At 39.0% G+C, this 26487-nt stretch overlaps 2 protein-coding genes across 2 annotated transcripts; one reads left to right on the forward strand and one right to left on the reverse strand.

The window, feature by feature from the left end:
- Window positions 1-1312: 1312 nt before the first annotated feature.
- NMBR (neuromedin B receptor) lies at window positions 1313-14152 on the reverse strand. The gene is made up of 3 exons (XM_005150143.3): window positions 13734-14152; window positions 4098-4446; window positions 1313-1725 (listed from the first exon to the last, which is right to left on the reverse strand). The coding sequence occupies exons 1-3, from the start codon at window positions 14147-14149 to the stop codon at window positions 1324-1326; spliced, it is 1167 nt and encodes a 388-aa protein (XP_005150200.2). The 5' UTR covers window positions 14150-14152; the 3' UTR covers window positions 1313-1323.
- A 7154-nt stretch (window positions 14153-21306) lies between these two features.
- GJE1 (gap junction protein epsilon 1) lies at window positions 21307-23546 on the forward strand. The gene is given in 5 exon segments (XM_034060759.1): window positions 21307-21399; window positions 21937-22064; window positions 22066-22128; window positions 23166-23310; window positions 23313-23546. Coding segments are annotated over 5 exon segments (663 nt in total).
- Window positions 23547-26487: the final 2941 nt, after the last annotated feature.

Genomic DNA, 26487 nt, shown 5'->3' on the forward strand with positions numbered 1-26487 from the left:
GAATACTGACAAAGACCTAGGCATGGACCATGGCACTGGGATGACTCACAAACAACATTTGAAAATCTGTTTAGGTAACCTAGCTAGGATTTTCAGAAGTGCATTGTGTATTTATGCACAAGGACATTCCAGGAAAAGAAAAGGTGTCTTTTAAAACTGAAATTTCCAACAGTACTTAGGCTTTGTTTAGATTCATAAACTGTGTGCAATAAGAATAGACCTAGACAGAAAACAGCTGGTAGTTAGCAAACAATACCAGCTACCCATGTTTCGTCGTTTGGGAGTTATTTCAGACTAGAATTTGTCTGATCGCATGGGCTGGATCATCACTAATGATCAGAGCATGTTAGGTTTCTTCCTGCAGGACATTCTTCAGTTTGGTTTTGTCTGGCACATAATCTGCGTTCTGCACTCTGAGACTGCTCTGAGCTGCAGCAAGCCTTGCCATAGACCCTCCCTGAAAAAGCCACTCTGAACGTTTCCTCTTTGAATGTTCAGCCATCCATTTACACTTACTCCTTCTTAGCTGTATAATGATACCAGCAAGATCAGTTAGTAGTAGCAAATATAAAGCGCATAGACACTCTGAACCAATTATGTCACAGAGTTACACATCAGAGAAATTAATTTTCAGACACTGAGTTCTAGAAAACCTCCATATTGAACACAACATTTTTCTTTTGAGATGTTAATCATGAAAAGTAGTTAATTTTAGTAAACTGACCTCAACAGCAAACAGAACCCCCAAAAAGTAAATACTCATCATGTATGTCTGCCAAAGTGAAAAAAAACACGGAGATTCAAATAAGGTAAAAATGTGGAACATAGAATCATGGAATAGTTAGGGTTGGAAAGGACTTTTTTTTCTGAAACAAGAATCTACGCATATCAATGGCTCTTTAATTGAGTCCAAAATGCCTACCAGTCTCAATGAGCAATGCTTGTACACACCACACAGCTAGAATCATGCAAAACCTAAGTAACACATAAGTCTGAATCAATATTGAGTTAAAAATACATATTTTTAGATTAAAAAAATCTACACTTTTTAAGGCAATGTTAGATCAGCTACACTAATACTCACACCATTGATGTATTTTCTTATATGTTAAACAAATATCAGCATCTCCTTTAAAGTACAATATGCAGCCAGTCAGTTTTGTTTTCTCAATAAAACTCTTTGCTTCTGTCTAAAAGTAAGACTAGAAGTGAATAACCTCCAGTTCACAAGACATGTCAGTCTAAGCATAAGAGCCAAAAATGAGATACGAACTGCAGAGAAAAAGTTCAAATCTTCCACAGCTAAAAATCACACCTATTAAATCATAATGACATTTCTTGTTTCAAGTTGTGTCCATTCAGTTGTGTCATGCTAGTCACTGTGTTCCTGATATTGCTTTTCAGGGAAGTCATTTGAATAGCAGAAGAGTTGTGCAAGTAGCTGGCAGACCTTTCTCGCCGAGCTTTCCTCCTGCAGCAAAGCTGGTTGTTGAAATGTCTTCTAAAACTCTCACTGAGAAAGTACAGTGCAAATGGGTTGACACAAGAGTTGCAGAAGCTTAGTACTCGGGCCACTAAGGTAACAACCATATGTCCTGTCGATGGATCAATCTCATTATAGTTAAAAGATCGGTACATGTATAGAACATGGTTAGGAAACCAGCAGATAGCAAAGAAGCCAACAAAAACTAGAACAATTTTTGCCAGACGTTTCCGAGTTTCCATCTGAAAAGATGAAGAGAACCTAAATGAATAACAACAAATAGAACTACTCCACATAACAGAATTAAAACATGTAGCATTTTTCTTTATATTAGCTTTAACAAGTATTCCAAGTAAGGCCAGTAAAAATGCTTCCTTCGGAGACTGAATTACTTTTCTCTCATTTACTTACTTTTCTCACTCTCAGTTTACTTTTAGTGAAAAATCCTGGCTGTTTGCAGTAACAGAGGTTTGCTCTTCCTATATGATATACACAGCATGAATGATTCACAACCCAAGTAAACACTGGCTTTTAGCCTGAAAGCACACAGCAAAGGATGTCATGAAACATAACCTCTTCTGATGAGACCTCAGTGCTTGGCTTGAAACTCAGCTTTACTTAGAAAGCTATTTAGAAACCATCGCCTTTGAAATCTAGGGAGTGAAATGTGGAGACATTGCTCGGATGTTAGCTATACAATGGTACGTAGATCCCTTCATTTTGTCCGAAATTCCTCACCTTTCGCATCTCTCCTAGACAAACCACAAAAACTGCATTGCGGTCTGAAGCATCTTAATTCCAGGATAAGGTGAAAGATTCAGTTAATCTTCAACAGTGACATGAAAAAAAAATGTACCTTAAACTGTACATAAGCTCTAATGGATAGCAATGTAGATATCGAGAGTGGATGAAAAGCTGACAGGAAATGAACCTACACAGTGGTTTCAAACTGAAAGAGGGTAAGAAACTGGACAGGTAGAAGGCATCAAAGGGAGGCAGAAACGTTCTATAAATTCCTCCGAAAAGACTGCTTATGTATGTCAGGTATCAAAGTTTTGCAAAGGCAGGGAAGGTTTACGGCTTTCCCAATTTCTGGGGGAAAAAAAAAAATAAAAAAAAAAATCTAAAAAAACCCCACAACCACAAAATTAAGTTAATTTTTTCTAACAGGGTTTCAAAATCTGTGAAATAAATCTGTAAGTAGTTTTCTTGGCTCGACCTAAAACAAAACAGGTGGAGAATTCACAAAAGATGGGAAAACTGTAACATTCAAATTTGATAGGATTTGCACTCTGACAGATTGCAAATGCATACTAAAAGATGCAGAGGTATTGTGTGAATATTATGCTTTTGTGCTATGGCCTAAGGAAACTCGAGTTGATAACAATAGTCTAAATTTATTTCTTCTTGCTGGGACATATGTAAGTACACCAGAACTTTCTATCGCTCTGAGCCTCATAGATTAACAAAAAGAAAAAACCTAAGTAGAATGAAAAACTATGTTCTTGCTTTGAAAATACATGTTGGGTTCAGAAATGTGATATGAATTATATATTGATTTCATCCTGAGGGTTCAGCCAAAAGGCTCTCTGTATTTCACAGGAAAATAAAATAATACATGAAGTGTTAATATATATACCTTTTTGACGAGAAACAGATTAGAGTAGGAATTGAATGTCAAGCAAAAAGGACATGAGGGAATGTGATCTTTCTTTTTAAAAGAATATGCACATGCTATATATGCAAGGAGATTTCAGTAAGTATATTTTCTAAAATATTGGCATAAAAAAACCCTTCCAAAATGTTTTAATGGGCATAAGCATTTTTCTCTATCAATACTAATGCTTTTGTAAAGGCGCTTTCACTGCAAAAGCTGCTGTTTGTATATATATAAATGCTCCTTCTAATGAACAGCCTGTTGCTATCTTATTGCCTCCTGTGCTTTACAGGGAAGCTGGCTTTGTTCAGCATTTTAAAATGCTTTGTCTCAGAGGTATACAGAACCTATACTGAAAGTTTTATAGCATCTAGAATAGAAAGGGTATTAGAAAAGTGCAAGTTTAGGATTGTATCCAATAAAGCCCAAAAAGAATCAGTTCATGCCCTGTGTTCATATTTTCAGCACTCCTTGGCCTGAGAAGAACCTTAGATATTCTAAGAAAAGTTTAACCTATGTCAGTTTTTTCATTTTCAAGTAAGAAGGGGTAATGCTCCAAAAGTTCATGCAAGATTTCTCCCCAAAATGGCTGCCTATAGAGACAGGTGAAGCCACTAGTATTAAGTACAAAAACCCTTTTTCTCAGTAATAAGTAATGGTTACAGTAACAACACATACAAGCACATATAGCAACCCCATTTCTTATTACGAATGACACTGATGGCAGTGAATTTATACTTTCCCTTTTTTACATTCATTTACATAATGGGCTTAATACTGAGTAATTGCAAAACAAGGAGATTTTTCAGGTAATCCTTGGCTTAGCTCATACACATGGAAACCGAACTGATCCTCTATGAAATCCAACAATTTAGATGTTATAGATCCTGTACTTTCATTTGTAAATGTATACAGCACACAAGTCTTTCATTGGGATGTAGAAAGCAAATTGCTTACCTGCCTTTTGCAATGCTCACTGTATTCTCCAGGGATGTTGTGAGCACTTTTTATTAAACTCTTTGCAATATGACAGTAGTAGATACTAATAACAGCAAGAGGGATAAGGAAATACACAAGGAAAATCAGCACAGAATGGATCTTCGGGTGCATGTCGTTCGTCATGGGGTATGGGATGCATGCTGTGAAAGTGACATTATCCGTGTCATTGATGTGGGCCAGTTCAGAGAACACTGCTTCAGGAACCGCTAGAAGCATGGAAATTACCCAGATGGAAATGGCTTTAAGACAGGTCCACAGCACTGCACTGGAGGTCTGGATGTCCATGGGGTTTACAATTGCTTTGTACCTGAAATTCATCAAAATGCAAATGCAAATTAAAAGGTATCTTTTTTAATTCAACATGTGATGCATAAGCCCGTTTTTTACCTTTGATTAAAATAATGCCATATTTTGTTCTTATTTGAAATGTCAAGAGCTTTGTAATCTTTCTTAAATTTGCATTCTCTAAATCTCTAGCTTCAACTATATATGTTCACATTAGAGGTAGCAAATGGGGCACTGTATACCACCTGTAGCTATCGGTGTCCATTCTGTGCCATACTGGTGAAAGTAACAAAGCAGCCATGACTCAATTCTTTCTTGAAAATGAAAATGTCTGGAGCAGAGCACTGTCTTGGTACCCTAGGACACTTTTTCTTCAGAGAACATTTGAGTCAAAATGTGCCTTGGAGTCTTCTTTCTCAAGACTGTGATTGTCTTAACACTAAATAATTAATAATGGCTATTTATGTCCATATCCTTTCTGAATTCAGAGAGAGGATTTTTACTGTGTCTTCACCCATATCATGGAGTGAAAAACCTCGGTAAACTGTCTCTGTTAATTTATGTTTGCCATTTCTTCTAAGACACAAAGAGAAACTCCCTGGACACCAAGGTGTAAAGAAATCCTTTATGTTGCCATAGAAAGGATAGGAGCTTCTGCAAAAAGCATGAATGTTCCCTAGCACAATCTGTGACCTTATTATTCAATAATTTGCTTCCTATTGCTGTCTGCTTTGATTTCATTACATAAAGACAGACCTTCTATTTCATTTCATTCAAATGAGGTGACGTCAAGTTCTTCCATCTGCTCATTTCTTCAAAACTTCACATTGCTGGGGAGAGCTGGTTTGGGGACTTCAGGGGGGAAGACATTGGATAAAATAATGTTTTGTACTACAGACTTTTTTTCCTCTGTTTTCCCATTTCAGTGCTTCAAACCATTTTGACCCCAGCAAATAACCCAAGACAATGACCATGTCACAATTATTGTTTTAGCAGTACTTGCTCTCATTAATATCTAACTGGGAGACCTTTTCAGAAGCCTTTACATTAGCAGAAGATGTGGGATATATTTGTGCCTTGGCAAATACTGCTTTTTCAGCAAATAGCATGCTTTCCCCTGAGCTACAACTGACTCCAGGTTAAAAGGCATTGGAAGAGAGTGTCCTTTTTCATAAATAGCTGGGTTCAGCTCAAAAAACTTCTTTAATCCTATAAAAATTCTACTTTCTACTTCATAGGACTTCAAGGTGTCACTGTTCTTCCTAGGGCTCAGCCCTTCACAGCAGTCAGTGTCAATGGAAAGAAAAAGGTACAAAGTGCTTTACAAGTCTCTCATCTTGTTTACATCTCTGAAAAGATGCGGAATAGAAAGGGACAGGTTACAGATAAAATCAAATGCAAAATGAGTGAAATTAGGAGTGTTCCCAAAATGACCATCCAGCTTTTTCCTTTGTATAAAACCAGTGTAAGGCTAAAACATACCACCAACCATCCAAATTACAAGCTGCTTATTTTCTATCAATAAAACAACCTGATAAATTAGAGTAAGGGTGCAAATTATTTAGTCAAATTAGCAAGAAAAATCCGTCTTTTTGTTCACTGATGAGAAAAGGAAATTAAAGCTTGCCAAGAAGTTCAGGAATTAATTATAAATACGCATTTGTTTTTAATTAAAAGCCTTCATGTAAATTCTGTCTTCCTACATCCTCTATCATTATCACTTCTGACAAAGGCACTCCAACTCAGGAAATACTTTTATAAGTTTCTTTTGTTTGAAAATGTTGTTTCTGCCAACAGACACAAGCATAAACTTGTCCATTTTGCAGATTATTTTTGTTTTCATAGCATGTTTTAATTATAAAGCTATCTTCTCCCTTATCCACAACCAAAAAATACCTGATGAAAAGAATATCTTCCTCCTCTAGAGTTATACTGCCACCTTCTAAACTCCAGTATAGTTTACCTACATAGAATGCTGCCTCCGCAATGCTATTTCCCTCCCACACATTTGACTTCAAAAGACACTGCTCCATGATTGATCCTAAATTGTCCCTCCATTGCAGTGCTCTTTTTCTAGAGTATTTTGTTGTGACGACCTTCAGAAACAAATTAAAAACAAAAACCAGAACAACTAGACAATACTTAGGCAGACACCAGACTATGAATACAGCCTACCATTCTAATCAGAATTGACTCAACATCTCCTTGACCTTTTGTTTCTGCATCTTCTGTTGTCTCTACTTTAAAATCCTTCACGTCAAAGACCATCTTCTTGCTCTATTTCATATAACACCTATCACAAATAAGACCCTAATTTGTCACCTTTTTTTTATGTGCCACCACAATGCAAATAAATAAATAAATAAATAAATAAAGTAATGAAGTGTCATAAATTAATCAGAGACCTAATCCAAGCAGGGAAGATCCATACTACTTCAATTTAATCTGCATTTTAATCCTGCAAATTAGGGGGGGGGGGGGAGGGGTGGTAACCTTTTGTTTTATAAAGCTTCTCTTGTAAGTTACATTGCTGTGCCATAGTAATGCATTTCCTGCAAATTAGACTCTTTTATCATAACCATTTATGTGTTAGCATTCTATTGTGCCATTGCATGATGATTTTAAACACAAAAAGACAGCATTTAGCTTAACTATATTAAAGGATATAAATAAATCTGAATAGGAAACATGACTGTATGGTCAATATTTGTTAAAAATACTAATATCATCTGGATAACTATTCCTCTGGAGTAGAATGAAATTTTGGATGGGACCAATCCCTTTTCCTGGAACAGTCTGGGCAATTGTGTTGGCTCATCTCTGGCTGAACCATTAAGAGGAGGACAATATATCTAGCTGAGAACAATGTGGAATCGTTTCATTGTGGGAACTTTTATCACAACACACAGTCTGAGATTCACATTTATTCTATTTTGTTCTTACAAATTCTTATACTTTACAGTAGACTTTTTATTTATTTTAGAGCTAGTCCAAACATTTTTGTTCTGTGCTTACCTCTTCAGTGCAGAAAATTACATTCTCCAAAACCAAGCATCTCAGACGTCTGATAGCTGAATATAATGAACAGATCTGAAATTAAGACTAACAACCACGTCTAAACACAATTTAAATGAATGTCAATTGCATAAGTTCTGTGTTTCTCAGGGGGAAAATCCTAAGTTTTTTATAAGTGGAAAGTTTTCCACTTTGTAGAAACATACTCTGTTGAGCCAAAAACTATTAATAATCCTTCAACAAAAAAAGTCTGATTTAGTCTTTTGCATGATGATTTCCCCACCCCAAAAAGAATCAAAACATAAGTTTCCCAGGGTGGATTGGGTTACTTGTCCTGTCCACCCAGTATTTCAGAAGAGAATTTTCTCTTTTCTTTCAATTTTTATTTTTCTTGCTACTTCTGTCTCTAGCCATTCACTTCACATTAGCTGACTACATTCCTTACAAGGTCATGAAGATCTTGCAATAGTAGCTCGCTGCCTGCAGTCTGGCTTTTTAGTTCTACTTCTCTAAGCCCATTGTATATAATTACACTAGTTAAAAGTACCATCAGTAATTTGTTTAATTCTCCTCCTGAGAGAAGTAATAATAAATTGTTTCACTGGCTCTTATTCAGAAAAGTTCATATAAGACAGTATTCCCAGTAGATTTATATTTAAGGTTGATAATTCAATATTTGCTTGTCTGCTTATCCATCATGTGCTTAATGCATGTCTCCCAGGAATGATATCCATACATACTTGACTGGAGAAGATCTCATAATACTATCACTGCTGGAGCATAAGGTCAATAAAAAATCAGTTACAGACACCAAATAGTCTGCAAGCAGAAATTCTGATTGTAAAATATGTTCAGTGCATTTACCTTTACAAAATTGTTACTATTACAAAACAGCTCTTCCGATTTCCTTGATGAATTGAGTAATGGTCCATGCCATGGCAGATCACATAACTATTTAGGAGAACATTAAATGATACTTAGAAATGTTACAAGCAAGGAAGAACGAAAAAAGCAAACTTCTATTAATGTATCTAGAAAAGGCTGAGATTTTACTGTTTGAGAATCTAGACCCCTAATCTCTAATTTCAAAATTCAGAAAAGCTGCAACTTCATTTATTTCCTCCACTATCATAATCTAGAAGGCTCCACTCTGGCACTTCTAAACTTATTTCCAGTTCAATTTCATTTGCAACTTCTGTTCTTAGTTTGCTTTGAAATCACCAAAGATGGAAAAAGCAAGCTCACACCACAGTAAAAAAAAAAAAAAAAGTAACATTTAAAAATCACAGAGGAAAAAGTTAATATAGTAATCCTTAAAATAAAAACAATCAAACAAATTTGGAGCCAAAGCCCAAATATGACACTATATTTAAAAAAATATACTGTGAAACAGTCAGAAAAAAAAAAGAAAAAATATTTGGGATAGTCATACGAAGGACAAAACAGAATCATAAAAGATAGAATGACAACATATTAAAATAATCAATTTCTCTGATATTCATACACATACCACAATTTTATGTGTATATATGCTTTTACAAAGCTGGAAATACACAAATCTAAATGCGGCAGATGCAATTGCACTAAGGTATTTATAGATTGTTTGTATCTTGGTTATTTTCTCTGACATCTGACAAGTTGTGTGAAGTTAATTCCAAACCATACTGCTCTTCAATAACCACACCGAAGTAGGTTTCTTCTGCTAACAGTTGTAGTCAGAATTCAGCACATAGATATTAAACTTGCACAAAATGTTTTTGAGACTTTTTTCACTTTTCAACAGATTGCAACCTTCCAAATTTAAAGCAAATAAACAAAAAAAGTATCAGATAGTTTAGCTATGCACATCTATATAACACATTTTAACATCTTAGGCACTGCCTCTAGTTATTTGAGTATTAATTTAAATTTTCCAACTGCTTTGTTGCTAAGATATAGGAAAGGAGTCATGGCACTTATGAACAACACCTCTATTATCTGGGTATTCAAGTATTTATCTCATCAAAGGTAACTTTCACACTTTTTAGAAAGACTAGAAAGAAGATGCTATTTCAATTGCAGTAGGGCCAGTTCAGCTTAACTGTCTGCATTAGTGTGCAGCAGGACTGTATTTGAGTTAAAACATTTAAACCCTTCATTAGAAAGAAAATTCAATGTAGGAAAAGTAGCAGAATTAAATTTAATATTTCTTTTTATCACATAAAAAATTAGGGATAAATGACAGCCAAAAAGCAAGACTAAGTAAGACAAAACAAAAGCTATTTTAAAAGGCTGCCATTTACTCCTTCAAAATCTATTCAACCTTGGTCTATCGGCATTTTGCGATACAATCACTTTTCATCATCATACACACTAATGCAGTGTACACTGGTGCACACTGTAGCACTTACTCTTAATCCACTGCCCCTGAGCTTTACAAGCCACCTCTCCACCCCAAAGTTTATGCATCATCCAGACCCCTAGCTCTGAAAAGTTCTTAGATTCACCTTTCTGTACTTGCACTCCACTTCTTTACCCTAGGTCCCTCCCCAGGCACTGAATGGCAAGATCTCACCTTGAGGGTAAAGAGCCACAGGGGCCCAGTTTGCATTCTGAGCTAACTGCATAATGTAAAGCGGAAAAGCACTCCCTGGAGCAGCAAACAAGTTCATGGGATGGCTCAAGTCAGGTTCACCCCTGATGTGTCATTTTTGCAGTGAGACACTGTCACACCTTTTCTTCATGCATGCCATGCTGCAGCCCTTCTGGCAACATTTTTCTCACCTATTTTTATCCTTCTTATTCATGACCACACCAAGTCTTGAGACTTACCCATTAACATCCATTAGCCCTGGCCAAAACTGCAGTCTATGGTCCTTGGAGATGCAAGCTTGACAGATGACCCATTTTTAATTCCTTCCTCTAGGAAGCGCACCCCCTGGCCACCATACACCAGCTCTGCAGGCATTTTCAGGATGTGCTGAGTGCTATTGGAGATGTTCTGCACTAGTTCCTACTTCCTTACTATTTTCTTGTTTTGTGCATTTTTGTCCCTCAGCCCCCTTCCTTCTTTCATTTGTTGTCCACTGTAATTATTACGTTTTGTCTTTATGTACCTCACCCTCTGTTTTATTCTTCTAATATTTTTTTAAACCAGAGACATATTAAGGCTTCTAGAATGTTCTGGTTTCTCTGCAATAAATAAAAACCAATAGAAGCAGTGGTCGTGAGGGGCAGGGGTGGTGCCCCTGCACATCTCCTGTGGGGCAATGAGACAGGACTTCTGATCCTGCAGTACTGCTCCCATGCTGTCTTCTATACCCCAGGGGAGATGTGTACAGCACATTGTACCACCAGTGTCACCACTGCATCATCTCTGCTGCCACCATTCCCACCACTGCTGCTGCTATCCCAGTCCTCTCTGCCCCAAAATGTGTGGAGCTGCAGCAGGGCACCACTGCCCACACCTGGCAGCCAGACTCACAGGAGGTGAAAGGTGGGAAGGGCTGTTTGATGGTATCAACTGCTATTTCTGGGATAAGGATGGGCAACCTTGGGCAGATCTGCTGGTTTTTGCCAATTTCAATCTGAAAGTATGCTCTAGGAAAGTCTGGCAAGTACTGTTACAATTTACTTATCAAGTTTGTGCACACAAAAAAAAAAACCCAGCAAACCAAACCCCAGATAGGTTAGTACCATATAATGAAGCTTCCGGATAGAATCAGCACATTTGTCACACTGAAAGCACTATTGATGCCGAGAGGGACTTCTGTAACAAAAAGCCATATGAAATAAGGCAACTTTAGAAAATATATGCATGCAATGAATACTACTTTTTCTTCCTTATAGCTTCAATTTGTAGTTAACTATTGTTCAGTTTATTGCTTCTGTAGTCGTTGCTGTTAAATGTATCACGTACATGTAATTTGCCATGCAGAATTCCCACATAAAGAATAAAAGGAAAACAAGACAACTTCCCTTATCCTAATTCACACAGGTAAAGAATTCTAAATATTAATAAATCTTTTCCTTAATGTAATCAATGTCTGGAGTTCTATACAGTTCTGTGGCATTATCATAGAAAGAAGGGGTCACTGGGAAGACATTGTATACCAGACCAAATATATACAATGGAGCCTTTTTAATGGTATCACTGCTTCCAAACTGTAAACATCCTATGCTAGATTTACTTACCTGGAGAAAACACTGCCCCCAGACAGACATCACTTCCGCAGCACCTCTTAGGTGCAGAATATCACCACCACTCCTGATCTGCCAGTTTTCACTTGATAAAACTAGTCAAGATGACACATGTTTGGACCTGGCTACAAATCAGTGTGGCAAAAAAACCCTCCACACCAGTGCCTCCCCTTTAGTTCAACACAAGTGTTGTGCAAAAAAGTAGACCTAAGTCCAACCCAGACTTCATTGAGAGTTCAGCCAGCTTCACTCAGAGGTTACTTGCACCCCCAGAAGTGTAGACATTAATCTCTGAGGTCAGTGGTTTTTCTGACTAAGAAGAAAATGTGTTTTATTCTCAGTAACTGAAAAAGTAACTGCAAATATTAAAGAAACAGAGTTGTCAAATTTTTAGTATAACTATTTCTGATATTTTTATATACTGTGAACTCCAAAATCCTGAAGGAATGTGCTCATTATGAGCTTATATGGTCACAGTACACAATTTGTAGCTGTTTTCTAGGATGTGTAATTCTAAATGCATTCAGTTGAAACAGATTTAGCATTATTACTTCTTGGATCTTTATTGATATTAAAAGAGGTATATAAAATCATATGGAAAAACAACCAATGAATGCTCCAAAGATATATAAAAAGTAAATTCATGACTCTTTAAACATTAAACCACTAGCATTCTCTCATATTGTATTTCAGTAGAGAGACAATGTCCTCTTCAAATAAGATACTACAATCATATTTCTAAACAGTGGCAAGAGAGCAGAAAGAAAACAGCAAGGTTTGCTCTGCTCTCCAAGGACAGGTATTGACATACTTTTAAACTGAGGCAATCAAAGAGTTACGGGTGTTCATTTTAAGGTACATTTTGCAAACTCTTTTTCCAAAATATAATCCTCTTTCAGAAGTTACCAGGTCCTTATACACAAGTCTTTTAGGTCCTGACTCAAATACCACTGAAACTGGTGGCCACTGAACACTACCCTCAGGTGGAATCAAACAATTTTACTGAATTAGCTAAAAAAATAATTAAAAAAAGTAATTCTCTATTTATAAAAGGATTCGGAATTTTAAAGAAAAGTTACTGTGTGAAGATACATTACTAAATTCAATCCTCTACATCATGCACCAATGCAATCCATTGTTTGCCTTAAAATCCAACAAAACAAAATGGGTTAATTGCTATGGAGAAGGAATAAAGCATTTTCATTTATGACTAAAAAAAAAATAAATGCTTGGATAAAGGAAGAAAGACAATTACATTTAATTTAAGGCTGCAAATTACACTGCAAGTTTTTGTCTTTTAGAGCCTGAAACACAGTCCAACAGCCACTCAGTTGCTATAAATCCCTTAAGCACACATTTATAATAACTGGGAGGAAAAACTTGGGGTCCAACTCTGTTTCTTCCATTCTGACAAGCAGTGGAAATGGAAGTGTTACTTTCCAATTTGTTTTAAGTGGTTTTCTGCTTTTCTTTTTTTTTTTCCTTTTCTTTTCTAGAAGATCAGAAGAAGCCAATAAGAACAGCCTGATCAAAAGTTTAAGACTGACAATTACAATACAACAATTTGGTGTTTCTGAATTCCCAGAGACTGAACTAGTTCTGGCAGTGATTTCTGGTAACCTGTTCTTCTACTGGGGCACAAACATGCACTCACACACACACACACACTTGTCAGAAAAAGAAAAAAAAATAGATTAAAGATACCTCTGTGCTTAACTTGGTTTAAGCTGCTTACTGCCTGTTGACATATCACTGTGGCCTGGCCTGGGTCATATTTAGCATCTAAAACCTTCCTCTAATGAATAAGATTTCAATGAATGGTCTATTACAGGGCAGTCCCAGAGTTGCAGAAGACAGGATAGCTCAGCTCTTGCCGCTTGCACCCTGAAAGATGGAGGCCCACCTGCATCATCCATTTTCAGAAACCCTTAAAGTTAAGTTAGTACCAGGCCTGTCATCAGTCAGTGACAGAAGAAGCACGGGCACCTCACAAGCTGGAATGAGGGAATTGCCAACCAGGGATACTTTACCAGAGGGGTTCTTTACCTCTCATGTCAGCTGCAGCTAGCTTTAGCCCAAGCTGCAGTGAGCCAAGGGGCAGCCCAGCTTTCCTACCTGTCAGCACTGAGCGCAGTGAGGGTGAAGACAGAGACACCAACGGAGGTGAGCTGGATGGCAGGGATGAGCTTGCAGCCCACCTCCCCAAAGAGCCACTCCTCAGAGAAATACCGGGAGGCATCCACGGGCACACAGGTCACTAGCAGCAGCAGATCACCAGCAGCAAGGCTGGAGATGAAAATGTTGGGCACACTTCTCATGGCACTGTTGGAAATGAAGATCTTAATGAGGGTGACGTTGCCCAGCAAGCCCATGGTGATGATGAGCAGATAAAGTGAAGGGATCACACAGCGGACAATAAACATGGCTGTGCCCCTGCCTGGGGATTGCAGGGCTGTGTCTGGCACCATCTGAGCGCTCCCATTGCCCGCGAGGGGCATCGCTGGGAGCTCGGGCAGCAGCTCTGTCTCCATTCTCCAAGCTTCAGGCAGACTGAGAGGTCTCCAGTGCAAAGTGGGAGGCACGGGAAACCTTCACCTCTCTGCAAGTCAACCAACTTTCTTCCCCTTCCGTCCGGCCTTTCTTCCTCCCCCTCTTCCTCTGCCGAGTTTTCTCCCCTCACCAAATGCATAGGAAGGTAGCACTGTCCGCCGGCGGAGTGCGGGGGTTAAAAATTCCCGAGCCGCTCCCCTTCAGCTCTTTAGAGGAGCGCTCTCCCGGTTGAGCAGGGGGGCGAGATCCTGCGCCTCGGGGGCAGCCACCGCCATGCGGACAGGAGCCGGAGCGGACAGGAGCGGACAGGAGCAGACAGGAGCGGATAGGAGCGGATAGGAAAGCGGCCGACCCAGGCGGAAAGGGGGCGGGGTCGGCGCTGTCCAGCGGCGTCGGTGCTGCTCGCCCCGAGGCTGCGGGCTGCGGAGACGGAGCAGGGGACGAGGCGCAGTCCCAGCCAGCTCCTTACTCCGCAGCTCGGATTTATACCTGGCGCTGGGAGGAGCCGCCCCGCCTCTCCTCCGGCAGCCGCTTGTCCCCTCGCCCCCAGCCCCGAGGCGTTGAGGCGGATCTTGCGTGGCGGCAAGACGCGGATCTCGGCGCCGCTGCCGGCACCCCGCAGGGTCCCAGCCCTGAGCGCGGTGGGGTCGGGAGGGAGCTCTCCTCTCGCCGCTGCCCTCCGCACGCAGTCCCCCGAGAGACGCTGTCCGGCACACGGGAGAGCTGTCCGCCACGTCGGGAGAAGGTGGGATCGCCTCCGGGATAACCATCTTCCAGCATCTTACCCAGGTGAAACCACCACGGTTTGAAGTGCAGACTGACGGGAGTGAGATGAAGAGATTTTATTTCTGCCATCCAGCTGTGGGTTCTGAATAGATCCTACTCAAAGGCACTGGCTGCCTTTAAAGTTTGAAGGATCGATTTGCTAAGCTGCATTTCACATGAGTCTTGACTACAGAAATGGGGACAGTTGATGTGTTTTATCTACAATTTATTTTGAAAACAATGTAACACAGTGGAAGAAAAAAACACTGCCTGCCTCTCTGAAATGCAGCATTTGTCCCTAGTGTTGCTTTTCACTGAGGTAGTATCTTTTACTTTCTAGTGTCTGCACATGCATAGGCTTTCCAAACAGCTCCCTCTGTTTCCAGCAGAAGCCATGAATGTAGGAAGCACTGCAATTATTCTGAAAGAGAAGCAGACCTACCAGACTGAAGTTCTTTCCCTCCCTCTTCTCCAAAGGGAAGATATATGAGCTTGCAGTGAATTTGCTTGTTCTTATTATTAAAACAGCTCTCTTAAGACACTACAGGTTTACAACAGATGTATGGAGAAAGCAATCAAATGCCAAGGACTTGCTGAAGTGGGAGAAAGAATCTGACCACTGAAATGCCAGAAACAAAGCATGTCACATGTGCAGTAAGAAGTAGCCTGTCCATGACATTCTGTCCAGTGTAGGAATTAAATTTAAGACATCAGCAATTAATCTTAAATAAACTTTTACTATCAAACAGGAAATATTATAGCTCTTAAAAGTTAGATCTCTCTGTATCTATTCATCAATCTTTGTGACTCTTCTCACTTCTCTGAATATATATATGTGTTAAAGTTGTGTAAATTACTGATTCATATAATGCTGGTCAGTTTATTAGAAACCCCAGCCAGTGCTAGTCCTCAGAAACAACCAGACTAGAGATTTACCACAAGGTTGCTTATGGGGATTGCCACAGAGCTCCTCTGGAAGTGGTTCTTGTTACTGATCAAGTTTCCTCTCTGCAGTGTTAAATCCAACTACACTCCCTCCGAGGCAGCCTTACTGCTGTCTTGGATATTTATCTAAACTGATGGAACTCTACTTTGCTGAGTACTTTTCCAAGACCATCAACATCCATCTTTCTGCAAACAGTCCAAGCCAGTCTTTTTAGTTCCCATTGTTTGGATCCACTATGTGTCTTTAACACTGTGGCTCCAGATATGGTCCTTTCATGAATTTATTTGAAAATAGGTTTATATGTGAACAATCAATATGATTTCCATTGGGAGAATAAAGTCAAAATGCCTTTAATATTGATTTATCTGTGACAAAAGGAAGCTGAGTCTTTTTGCATGAATATCAATAAAAGAACACTTTAAAATCTTCCACTGGCATAAACTTCTTGCAGTTTGCATGGAGACAGGTGAGACCCCTGGCTTTTTGTTGCACATCACCACCATTACTATTTCTGCCCTCCAGGAGAATTTCTTTTATACTAGTCAGTTTCTCTTGTCCTTTAGTCCACAAGATGGAATTCCTAAGGTTGAGGAATTAGGAACATATTCAGTGGGAATTTATGTTTCTGATTTTTACTAGTACTTGATTTTATCTACTTTCTATTTTCAAAACTCTGATCAGCAAGGAAATAAGCTTTGGAGGCTATGAGTGTCTCCAGCAAAAAGGAAACAGAAAGTTAGATTATGCTTCTAATGCCATTCAACAGATGTCTGTGTAAAGACAAGGGAACGTATTTAAAAAGCATGAATATAATTTCCTGCAGAGGCAAAAAGGAGAGGGAAAAGACCCGTGGAACCCAAGATAAAGCAGCTGGAATTCAGATTCCCATGTACAAACTGTTCATCATTCTCTTTTCAAACAAAAGGATCCACCCATTTCTTTGGATGTTATTTCAGATTACAGTCTAGACACAATCTCACCCTGTAGTTGTAACAGAGTACTTGGCATACGAGCAATGGAGAGTGTCACAGGTAACTGTCATCAGTGGGAAAGAAACTGTGCACAGGCTGAAATCAGCCCTCACAGACAGAGGTATCTGAGAATGCAACACCACAGTCCAGGCACTGCAACAACCTGAAAACATGGGAAGCAAACCTGCCTCATCAGTAATTCCCAGACGCAGGGATGCAAAATCAGTACGTGCAGAAATGAGGAACTCCATGCATCTCACAAACGCCCTCTACCGAGAACTGCTTCTGGAAAGGGAAAAAGACTTCTTTCATGTGTGCGTTCAGCTCAAGGTGCTTGGTAACTCCACGGCTAGTTCCAGATTTACATATCACAACAAACTTGGTGTAGTACCATGAAAAGCCAAGCATATCTGGCACAAAAACTACCTGTAATAAGTAGCCTTTAATTAAATATAAGTGCTTGCAAACTGATAACTGTGTTCAAATGCAGCCTTGGTAGTGATCATCTTTAAAGGGCTGTTCATCAGTCATGAATTAAAAAGAAATAAAGCAAAAGACAAGGAGCAAATAGTATTTGAGCATCAGGAACCAAACAGAGAAATTTTTGTAGTATCATGCATCAAATCAGCAGATACAGCTGGAAAAAGTGGATATGCATTGCAGCAGAAAGTAACTTTCCCCAGACAGTCAAATGTACAATAACCCAAAGTAAGTCATGTCTTCTTTCTTGTTACTTGAATCCAAACTTCCTTAATTTTTTTAGAGAGTTGTTTTGATTTTGGTTTTGTTTTGGCAGAGACTTCCTTTACCTTTCAGCTTCTTGTGGCAGGGGCTCAATTAAAAGGACAAAGTACAGAAACATATAATTGCCCCATCACCAGGTTTCAGAACAGGTAACAAGGTTTGCTGTTGCTAGTATGTGGGTGGCTGAAAGTGGGTCCAAGAAGCAGCTGGGAAAATTAGGCAGAGCTGAAGAAAGGAAGGTATGAAGACAAGGGCTCTCTACCTGGGTATAAAACACTCAATATTGTGGAGCCTACAAGGAGGAAAATGTTCAACTTCTAAGGACATATCTCTAAGGCCAGACCTTAAGCTCCCAGGTTAGATATCTCAGCATCAAAACTCTGACTCTTTTCTAGTAAAATAACACTGAAAGTTAATTATGGCTGCATTCAGATGAATTCTAAGAAGCAGCTAGTAATAAGAAGTATGTCAGACTTGTGCCTTACAATCCTTTCCACTGCAAGACTCCAGGGAACAGAAGAGGTAGCTACACTCTGTGGTCAGATCTGAGCTGTGTCTGACAGCAGTACTCTGTCTTTGGAGCACTGGGCTGCAAGCAGTAGCTTATGATTTCCCAGGCCTGGAAAATCTGCAACCTGTATGGAAATTCCTCTTTGCTAAATCTGAGTGACTGGACATGGCAACTTTATAAAAGAATGCTAGAGTGATTCATCATGCCTATTTCACAATTTTTCAAAATATACTTTTTAGATTAAGCAGATTTTGCATTAATAAAGAAATAAAAACTCAGGAAGAAGCTTTATGTATGATACACATCTCCCCAGATTGAGTGCCATGGCTGAGCACATATCCTTGTGCAACAAGCCCAGGTTCTCAACTTCCAGGCTTTGCATCCTGCTCACTACTCTTCATGCCAAACCTAAGCCAGAAGGCAGGCAGAAGGATCTGAGGAAGTTATCTGCCTCCTAAGTCTCCCACCTTAGCTGAAGGTGAGACAACCCCCACTTCAGGTCCAAATTGCACTGGAGACTCCTGCATGGTGGCCTCCAATGGGCCTAAGTTTCAACATGGGGAATTCTGCAAACCAAAATGGAAATTCAGGCACTTCCAGGAAAATCTGGATAGCTGGCAGAAGAGGTTGCTCTCTGCAAGGTCTTTTTTGGCAGACAAAAACTTATCTTGCTGATACCAGTTTATTTTTTCTGCCATTTCATTTTGTGCCATTTTCATGGTGCCATTTTTTCATGACTGAAGAATAATAGGTGCCATTATATTTAACCACACTAATAAAGCAATGAACTGTGTGCATAACATTAGATATGCAGTTCATCCCTCTCAGCACAAGTGCATCCTTATGCATGTGTTTAGTTTAAATTTGTTTAGCTCTGATAACACAGTAGGGCTTCAACTCACTAAAAGTTTAATGAGCACACTGCTGATTTGCAATCTTGAGCTGAAAGCCAAGTTTAGGACTCACTTCGAAATAAGTGTGATATCAGCAGCTCCATCTCATTTGTTCATGTCAGACAACTATCAGACAGCTGCTTCTGCAGATTCAAAGCAAATAATGATTTTCTGTCAAGAAAGTCCCAAGGAACAGCCTGAGTTGCCTCAGCAGGTTGCATTCAAAAGGACTGCACAATGCCAGCTTACTCTGTTCCCATCTCAAGTTATCCTCTTAATGTGGTATCATGAAGCACATTATCGAACACATATGACAGAAGAAAAACAGTGCTATTATCTTCTTCTAGTGTGAAGATAATGGGCTTTCTGTGCTTCAGCTCACGACATGTATTGAGCCACTTTAAAGAAACCAAAAGTTTTATTGTGGGCCCATTCATCAGATTCAGTGGGGTTTGAGTGCAGATACCCATGGGGTTCATACTGGGTTTATTTGACAATGTCACCAGAATTCATTTCTTATTTCAATGCAGCCATATTCCTCATGCATTCCCAGAACTAAAGCAGAGCATTTCTCACTAGCTCTTATTTTAGCATTTTTATTACAGGACAGAAATTTAAGTTTCCATAATATTACTGAGGTCATACAGTGAATTATTTGGTTGTCTTAGATTAGATAATACTGTCAGCTAAGTAATTACATTATCCGCACCTAACAACAAAAACATATAAAGTAGCATTTGTATACTGCAGCTTTTTACCTAAAATGTGTTCATAATTATTGTTTCTATCTATAGTAAAATCAAAGGCTTCCTGATCAAACCTACTGATTATCGTAGGTACATATTCATCAATTAATGTGAAAATAAACTATACTATACCAAGCATAATAAATAGCACTGAAATACCTATCTCAGTTTAGAAACTAGGAGTTATTTAGTTTTCACAATATTGCTTTTTTAAACATTTCTTCTTAAAGAGATCACAGGAAATACAAATGCAAGTATTCTTCGAAGTACATTCAAGGGTAGGTTTTCAATAGCAATCCACATTTTAGAAGAATTAAATTATTAAAATATTACTGCTACTAAACATCTGTCAAGCATACTGAGCTAATTTAGTAATTTTCACAGTATTGTCAGAGCATTAAAAATTGCTTTTGGATGATACCTAAGCTCCATATGTATTATGACAAGAATGAAAACAATTCACTATTTTCACAATTACTGCATTTTTGTGAAGGTTAGCCACACATCCTGAGAATGACAGCATTTTATTGCAGAACACATATGACTGAGATATTATTGCTTTTAGTTCATTCGATACATACAAACCTCAACATTTTCTCTAAGCAGTGAAGAAATTACATTAAAAAAAGTTTAGAAACCCAGCCTCAGTGCTACTAACACAGCACCTTTTGCAGTACTCCAGGAAATAAATAGACATTAATTAACTACCTGAAAAGTGAGCTGTACTAAATAACAGACACTTACTGAAGCGCTTTTCGGCTTCTTTGTAACCTAGCTGCTTCAGCAGGTGCAGGATCCCCTTAAATGTAAAGTTCCCTTCCAAAGGGTGTTCCAATATGTAGCAACAGTTATTCTAACCATGCCAGTAATACAATCACTGTGGTATCTTTTAGAGCCACAGCAGCTAAATTAACACATAAAATGAATCCCAATTCCCATCTCTTCCCTTCTTCTTCCCATGTTTCTATGCCTATGAACATGCATCACAGAGGGGGCAATATTTCTTGTTACACTACCTTCAAGTCACGCTGCAGTTACAAGGGAGAGTGTCGCATGAGTTCCAACCACTAGGTTCCAACCGACATGCTGAAGCACAACCTCCCTGTGGGTGTTTACCAGCCGGATCATCTGGCACATGCATGAGCTTGCATGTGTGGCTCTTCTTTCAACTGTGCATACAGAGTATTCTGGCAAGTTATTAATAGCAATCATTGCCATTAAGTTATTTGTAGCAATACCAGAGTGGTTAATATTATTTAATTCTATTGCTGCTATTTCTTTGAATTCAGAAGCTTGGACTTAGAGCTTCCAAGTTCAGTTTCATACTTACTCTTTATGTGACTTAGTTGAAATAAGTTATTAAACTGTAGATGGTGTAAATTGAACCTGTCAGCAGCCCAGGAAGCTGGCACTGGTTGGTGGACCGGGACCAAGACCAGGAAAGAGACAGCAGGGAACCAGGCTGGGGTGATGGGCTGTACAGTGGGTACCCCAAAGTGGGGTGAAAGGCTGGTGTAAGGCAGGTCAGAGGCAAGGGAGAACCTGGCAATGGCACGGCAGTGATGGCCAGCACTGATGGAGGTGCTAGCTGGGGATTACCCTTGTGGATGGGGCCCTCGGTGGCTTGGTTTGGTGGTGGTGTTGGCAGTCCTCGGGTAATGGTTGGACTTGATGATCTTAAAGGTCTTTTCCAATCTGGTTGATTCTATGCACCTAAGCATCCAACACTGGCAAGCCCCACTTCTGCTCTGCCCCCTCCCCACTTGAGGGCCAGGTGACATGACCCCAAGCACAGGCTGGAGGGGTTTGCGAGTAGGCTGATGCCTTTCTGAAGTGTCTCTGAGTGGGATACAAGGTCCACTGAAAGAAAAAGCATCCTTCCTGGGTGACAGAAATGCCTCTTCAGGGAAGTCAAGTTAGTTTGCAAGAATAAGTATCATTAGCAATACAGAGGGAGTGAAATAGATCAACTCTAAGTGTCAGTCAAATAAATATTTATCAAAAATTAGTAGCAATGATAGTGTTCTAAGCCATTATTTTGTTAGAAAACTCCTGCAGCCTTCAGAGGCAATCACTCTTCTATTAACACAAGTCAAATAAAAATGTTTTAGATAATGAAAAAGAGCAAGTAGGCCTCCAACAATAATACTGTTCAATTTTGTTTTCATGTTGAATAACCCTGTGATTTTCAGCTCAGGCCACCAATGGTAATTGGCCAATTCCACACTCTTTTCTTTGGTTCAGTTTATATGTTATTCCTTGGCACCTGGGGCTTTGCTGTTCATGGAAATGAGGCCTTGCATTTCAGCTGTGACCCAGACAAGACAGGTTAACCTTTTCTGTTACCAGTTCAGGCCTATAACTCTTCAGATAATACTCTTCTTTTTTACTTTTTATTTATTTATTTATTTGTTTGTTTGTTTATTCATTTATTTCTATTTTTATTCCAGCAATCCAATGTTAAGAAAATAAACTGCAAAACTTATATATATTTGTTCCATTAAGGATGTAGTAACTGACTGGGTTAGTTAATTATCACTTAGCTTTTTCATTTATATTTTTCTTCTAATAACCTTTCATCTGTGACTATATAGGGAGCTGTGCTGTCTACCCTTCTGTCCTGGGTTCAGCAGTAGCAGTCATTTTTTCTCCTTGGTAGCTGGTGCAGTGCTGTGTTTTGACTTTCGGGCTGGAACGGTTGCTGATAGCACCTATGTTTTTAGTTACTGCTCAAATGTTTTTGGTTTGTCCAAGGACTTTCTGAGCCTCATGCTCTGCCAGGGAAGGAGGGGAGGCTGGGAGGAAGCAGAGACAGGACACCTGACCCAGGCTAGCCAAAGAGGTATTCCAGACCATAGCATGTCATACCCAGGATGTAACCGAGAGTTACGTGGAAGGGTTGGGACTCTGGGGGGGATGGAAGAGGTATCGGTTGGAGCTCGGTCAGGCAGGGTGGGGTGAATTATGGGTTGGTGGCTGGTGAGGTGTTGTATTCTCTTCACTTGTTATTTGCTTTATCATTATTACTATTATTAGTGGTAGCAGTAGTGATTTGTGTTATACCTTAGTTATTAAACTGTTCTTATCTTAACCCGTGGGGGGTACATTCTTTGGATTCTCCTTCCTAACTCTCTGGGAGTTGGGGGAGCAAAGGGGGGGAGTGAGTTAATGAGCTGCATGGCTGGTTTTAAACCATGACACCTTCATAACAACAATCCTTGTGTTTCAGAAAACAACTGAAAATTTTCAAATTAAAACATAGAACTGATTTTTACATTTATTGTCATCCATTTATACTTCTGATATAGATTAAAAACAGAGCTGCAAAATGTTCTAATATGTGAACATTTTAGCTGTCCTGATGCAGTTGTAAATGATCTGAGAACTACTTTTCTGGAACATTTTAGATATTCAGCGTGTAAGAACTGGTGATTGTACTGGTACCTGGAGCCCCTTTTCACCTTCATGCTGCATGTAAGAGCATCAAACAGGGAGATATCTACCAAAAGTCATTCTACACTGGTTTTTGTATCTTCTCTGCTTTCTCAAGGATTATCCATGAAGCTGTCTGTGGCTTTGGCTTCAAATTCAGCTCTTCGGTTTTGAAGAGAATGCAGTCTACCTGCATGATGTGGGAGCACTTGAAAAAAAGTTCAACATTACTCAATATGTGGGACCAAAGCACTTTGCTAAGACCATTTTTCTCATTGCAATGTACACATTTACTGTGATTACAGTGGTTTTTGTTGCCAAAATTTTTGAGATCTCATGTAAAAGGCTGGGTTTCTCAAGAACTCTCTGATGTCAATCACTCCCAGTCATTTACCAACTTGTTCACCTGCAGTTTTATAACAAAAAAATCTGTCTTCTATGCAGTGCTGCAGAAGAGAATCACAGTCATTATTACTGCTTGAGTAGTTATCTGACACTTATCCTCATCTAAAAAATACCACATTATGTAAATAATCTTTGTTTCCATGTCAAACCAAAGTCAAAAAGATGAGAGTAACATGTTTTCATGACCTGCCACATTTAATAGTTTGATCAAAGAGGGGTGTCTGTGTGTGAAGAGGAGGTTATTTATAAACATATTTCTAGTCACAGCTTTCCTAAACACATGTAATTGGAGTTAATCCTGTTATTGACCCTCCAGGTAAAACAATTCGCAATTTCTCACATTCTTATGGCTTGAGTACTAAGCAGTAATTGTGGATAAACTTGGTACCAGAAACCATCCAAACATTTTCCCAAGCAGTGCCACTGCTGCAACCTGCATCTCAGACCCCAAGGCAGAGACTCCTGCTCAGGCTGCAGTGACAACATATTCATCAACACCAGCTTACTCTGTGGCAGTCCAGCTAGTGTCACCTCCTAGCTGTGATTCTCCTATTAAAAATTAAAGACTAGCATGGTATTCTTTGTGCTGACTGGAATGTCTTACCCGCCTTATGTTTTAGCTTCTGATGCAGAAGACTTCTGCCAGTTTTGTATGATCACATTTTGAAGGAGTAAAAGGGCTTTATGACTTAGTTTTGCATAAGAGGCTTGGAAACATCAAAAGAAAATCTCAGAGAAAAGCCTTTTTTGGGTCCAGTCAAGCCTCAACTTCAGTAAGCTTTGCTTGTGTGTGACTGCAGAATTGGGCCAACAGAATTTTTTGTTCTGTGTGTCACATCTAACTTCCTATTGCTCTGACTAAAGCTGGTAGAATAGCAGTTAAAAATAAGTTTTCATACTAGAATTGTTCCATGCAATAAGTGTATCTGGATAGGTTAGGTCTTGAACTTTATATAGGTATGAGATGTTTTTGTGTGCAACAGTTTCTTCTTCAGGACTAGCAGACACATTAAACTTAGAAGTGATTTCATTCCCTGTGCTGATGTGAGGTAATGGAAGAAAAAACCAAAAAAGTGTTTCAGAAGTGGAAAGAAAGGAGGAGATCGTTTCCTGTATAAAATATGCACAAACAGCAATCATAGCAACTAGCTATTTTCCACCTCCAAATACCCTCAATTTCTAGGAAAAAAAAAAAATTAGTTTTCTTCCTCTTGCTTTTTCATAATTTTCTATGGTGTTGTGGCTTAAATGTTTTATATGGCTACTAAATTGAACAACTTCTGTTCTGAATTTCAGTGGAAACAGGAGACCGAGGTCATCACTATTTAACAGTGACCCAAGAACCAGCAAAGTAAAAAGGAATTGCCCACATGTTTGGACACAGTCTGACATTTGTAACACTGAAGGGAAGAACATCTTTGTTTCTTGAATTAAGCTTAATTTATGTGAAAAAAACATTCAGTATGAAAGCAGAAGAAGTTGAGAGCTTGGGGACAGTGTACTTTCAGGAATATTTGTGAAATTCTGGAAAAAAAATACTACACAATCTGTCAGCACTATTGTTAGTTAAACAGCCCCAAACAAGGCTGGGTTACAATAGCCATGTAATCCCATAACAATAGCCATGTAATCCTCATAAACCCAAATAAGGAGCCCTCGTTACACAATTGCATGATTTAGGTGTCTTGGATTTCATTGATTGTGGGCCATCTAATTCAAAGTGCATCACAACTAGATGTGTGATATTTTTTAATATGCTGATCAAGAACAAAATGATAAATTTCAACACGTTCATTATACTAAAGCATTAATGTTATTTTTCCCCTATGAAATTAGATGTTGTTTTAAATGCATGTCAAGTCAACAGTATCAGATTTGTGCAATACTAAACTAGTTATGATACTTATAAATTGAGTAAGAATCACAGTGGTAACTTCCTGTTTGCATAATCTGTTGTGTTTTTTGGTCAATACATGTTTAATTCTTTGTTCTGTACACCCGTATCCATCTGGAATTATTCTTTGCAATTTAAACTTGTAAACTCAGCTAAAACAAACACATTTTTACTTATAAATAAAATACAAAATATATACAACTACTAGAAACAAGAATTTAATTCCATGTGCTAGGTACAGTCATGACCAACTGTACTCAAATCACACTTCATCAGATGTTTGTAAAATAATAAAATAACTTCATTACAACCTTGTCAGTATTTCCCCTGGTGCTTCATATTTCCATTGCCTGTTGTACTTGTTCTGTAGATTCCAAGACACTTTGGAAAGGTCAGAGGAGTCCAGAACCTTTAGCACCTCAGGGGACTTCCCTGTCAGCATCAAGAGCCTTGCAGAGCCATGACTGGCACAGGACTACCTGGGGAGGCTCTAGCAGCTGGATGACCCACCACCATATCCTCTCCATTGGTGGTCAAAATCTGGAATATATTAAAACATGAAGTACATTTTTCTTCCAAGTGAGGTACAATGTAGATTTTTTCTTGAATATCCTGTGAAATTAAAACCGTCAAATTCCTCAGTTTCAGTTTTCCATTTAAAAACGGAATGTGCATTATTGCCTTTTGTGTGCAAATGCTTTTCTGTGACTGATTCTATCAGTAGTTTCTGGAACATGTTAATGGAGATTTATGTCCACATGAAGAAACCATTTCCCCATGGCTGTCAAAACTCCCTTTCCTGTATTTGCCATTTGTTTTCCTGGCACTCACTGTAATCTCAAGAACCTCTACACTTTTCTTTCCCCTAGTCTTCCAAACTTCCATCACTGTTACCCTCATTTACTATCAGCTTCCTTCCACTCTTACTCCCTCTGAGATTTATAACATGCCTGCATGCGTTCCTGAGTATTACACTGATTTTAGCTCAGATGCTTAGCAAATCTTTGCGATG

This window comes from Melopsittacus undulatus, chromosome 3 (genome assembly GCF_012275295.1).
Source record: "Melopsittacus undulatus isolate bMelUnd1 chromosome 3, bMelUnd1.mat.Z, whole genome shotgun sequence".
In the NCBI taxonomy this organism is placed as follows: domain Eukaryota; kingdom Metazoa; phylum Chordata; class Aves; order Psittaciformes; family Psittaculidae; genus Melopsittacus; species Melopsittacus undulatus.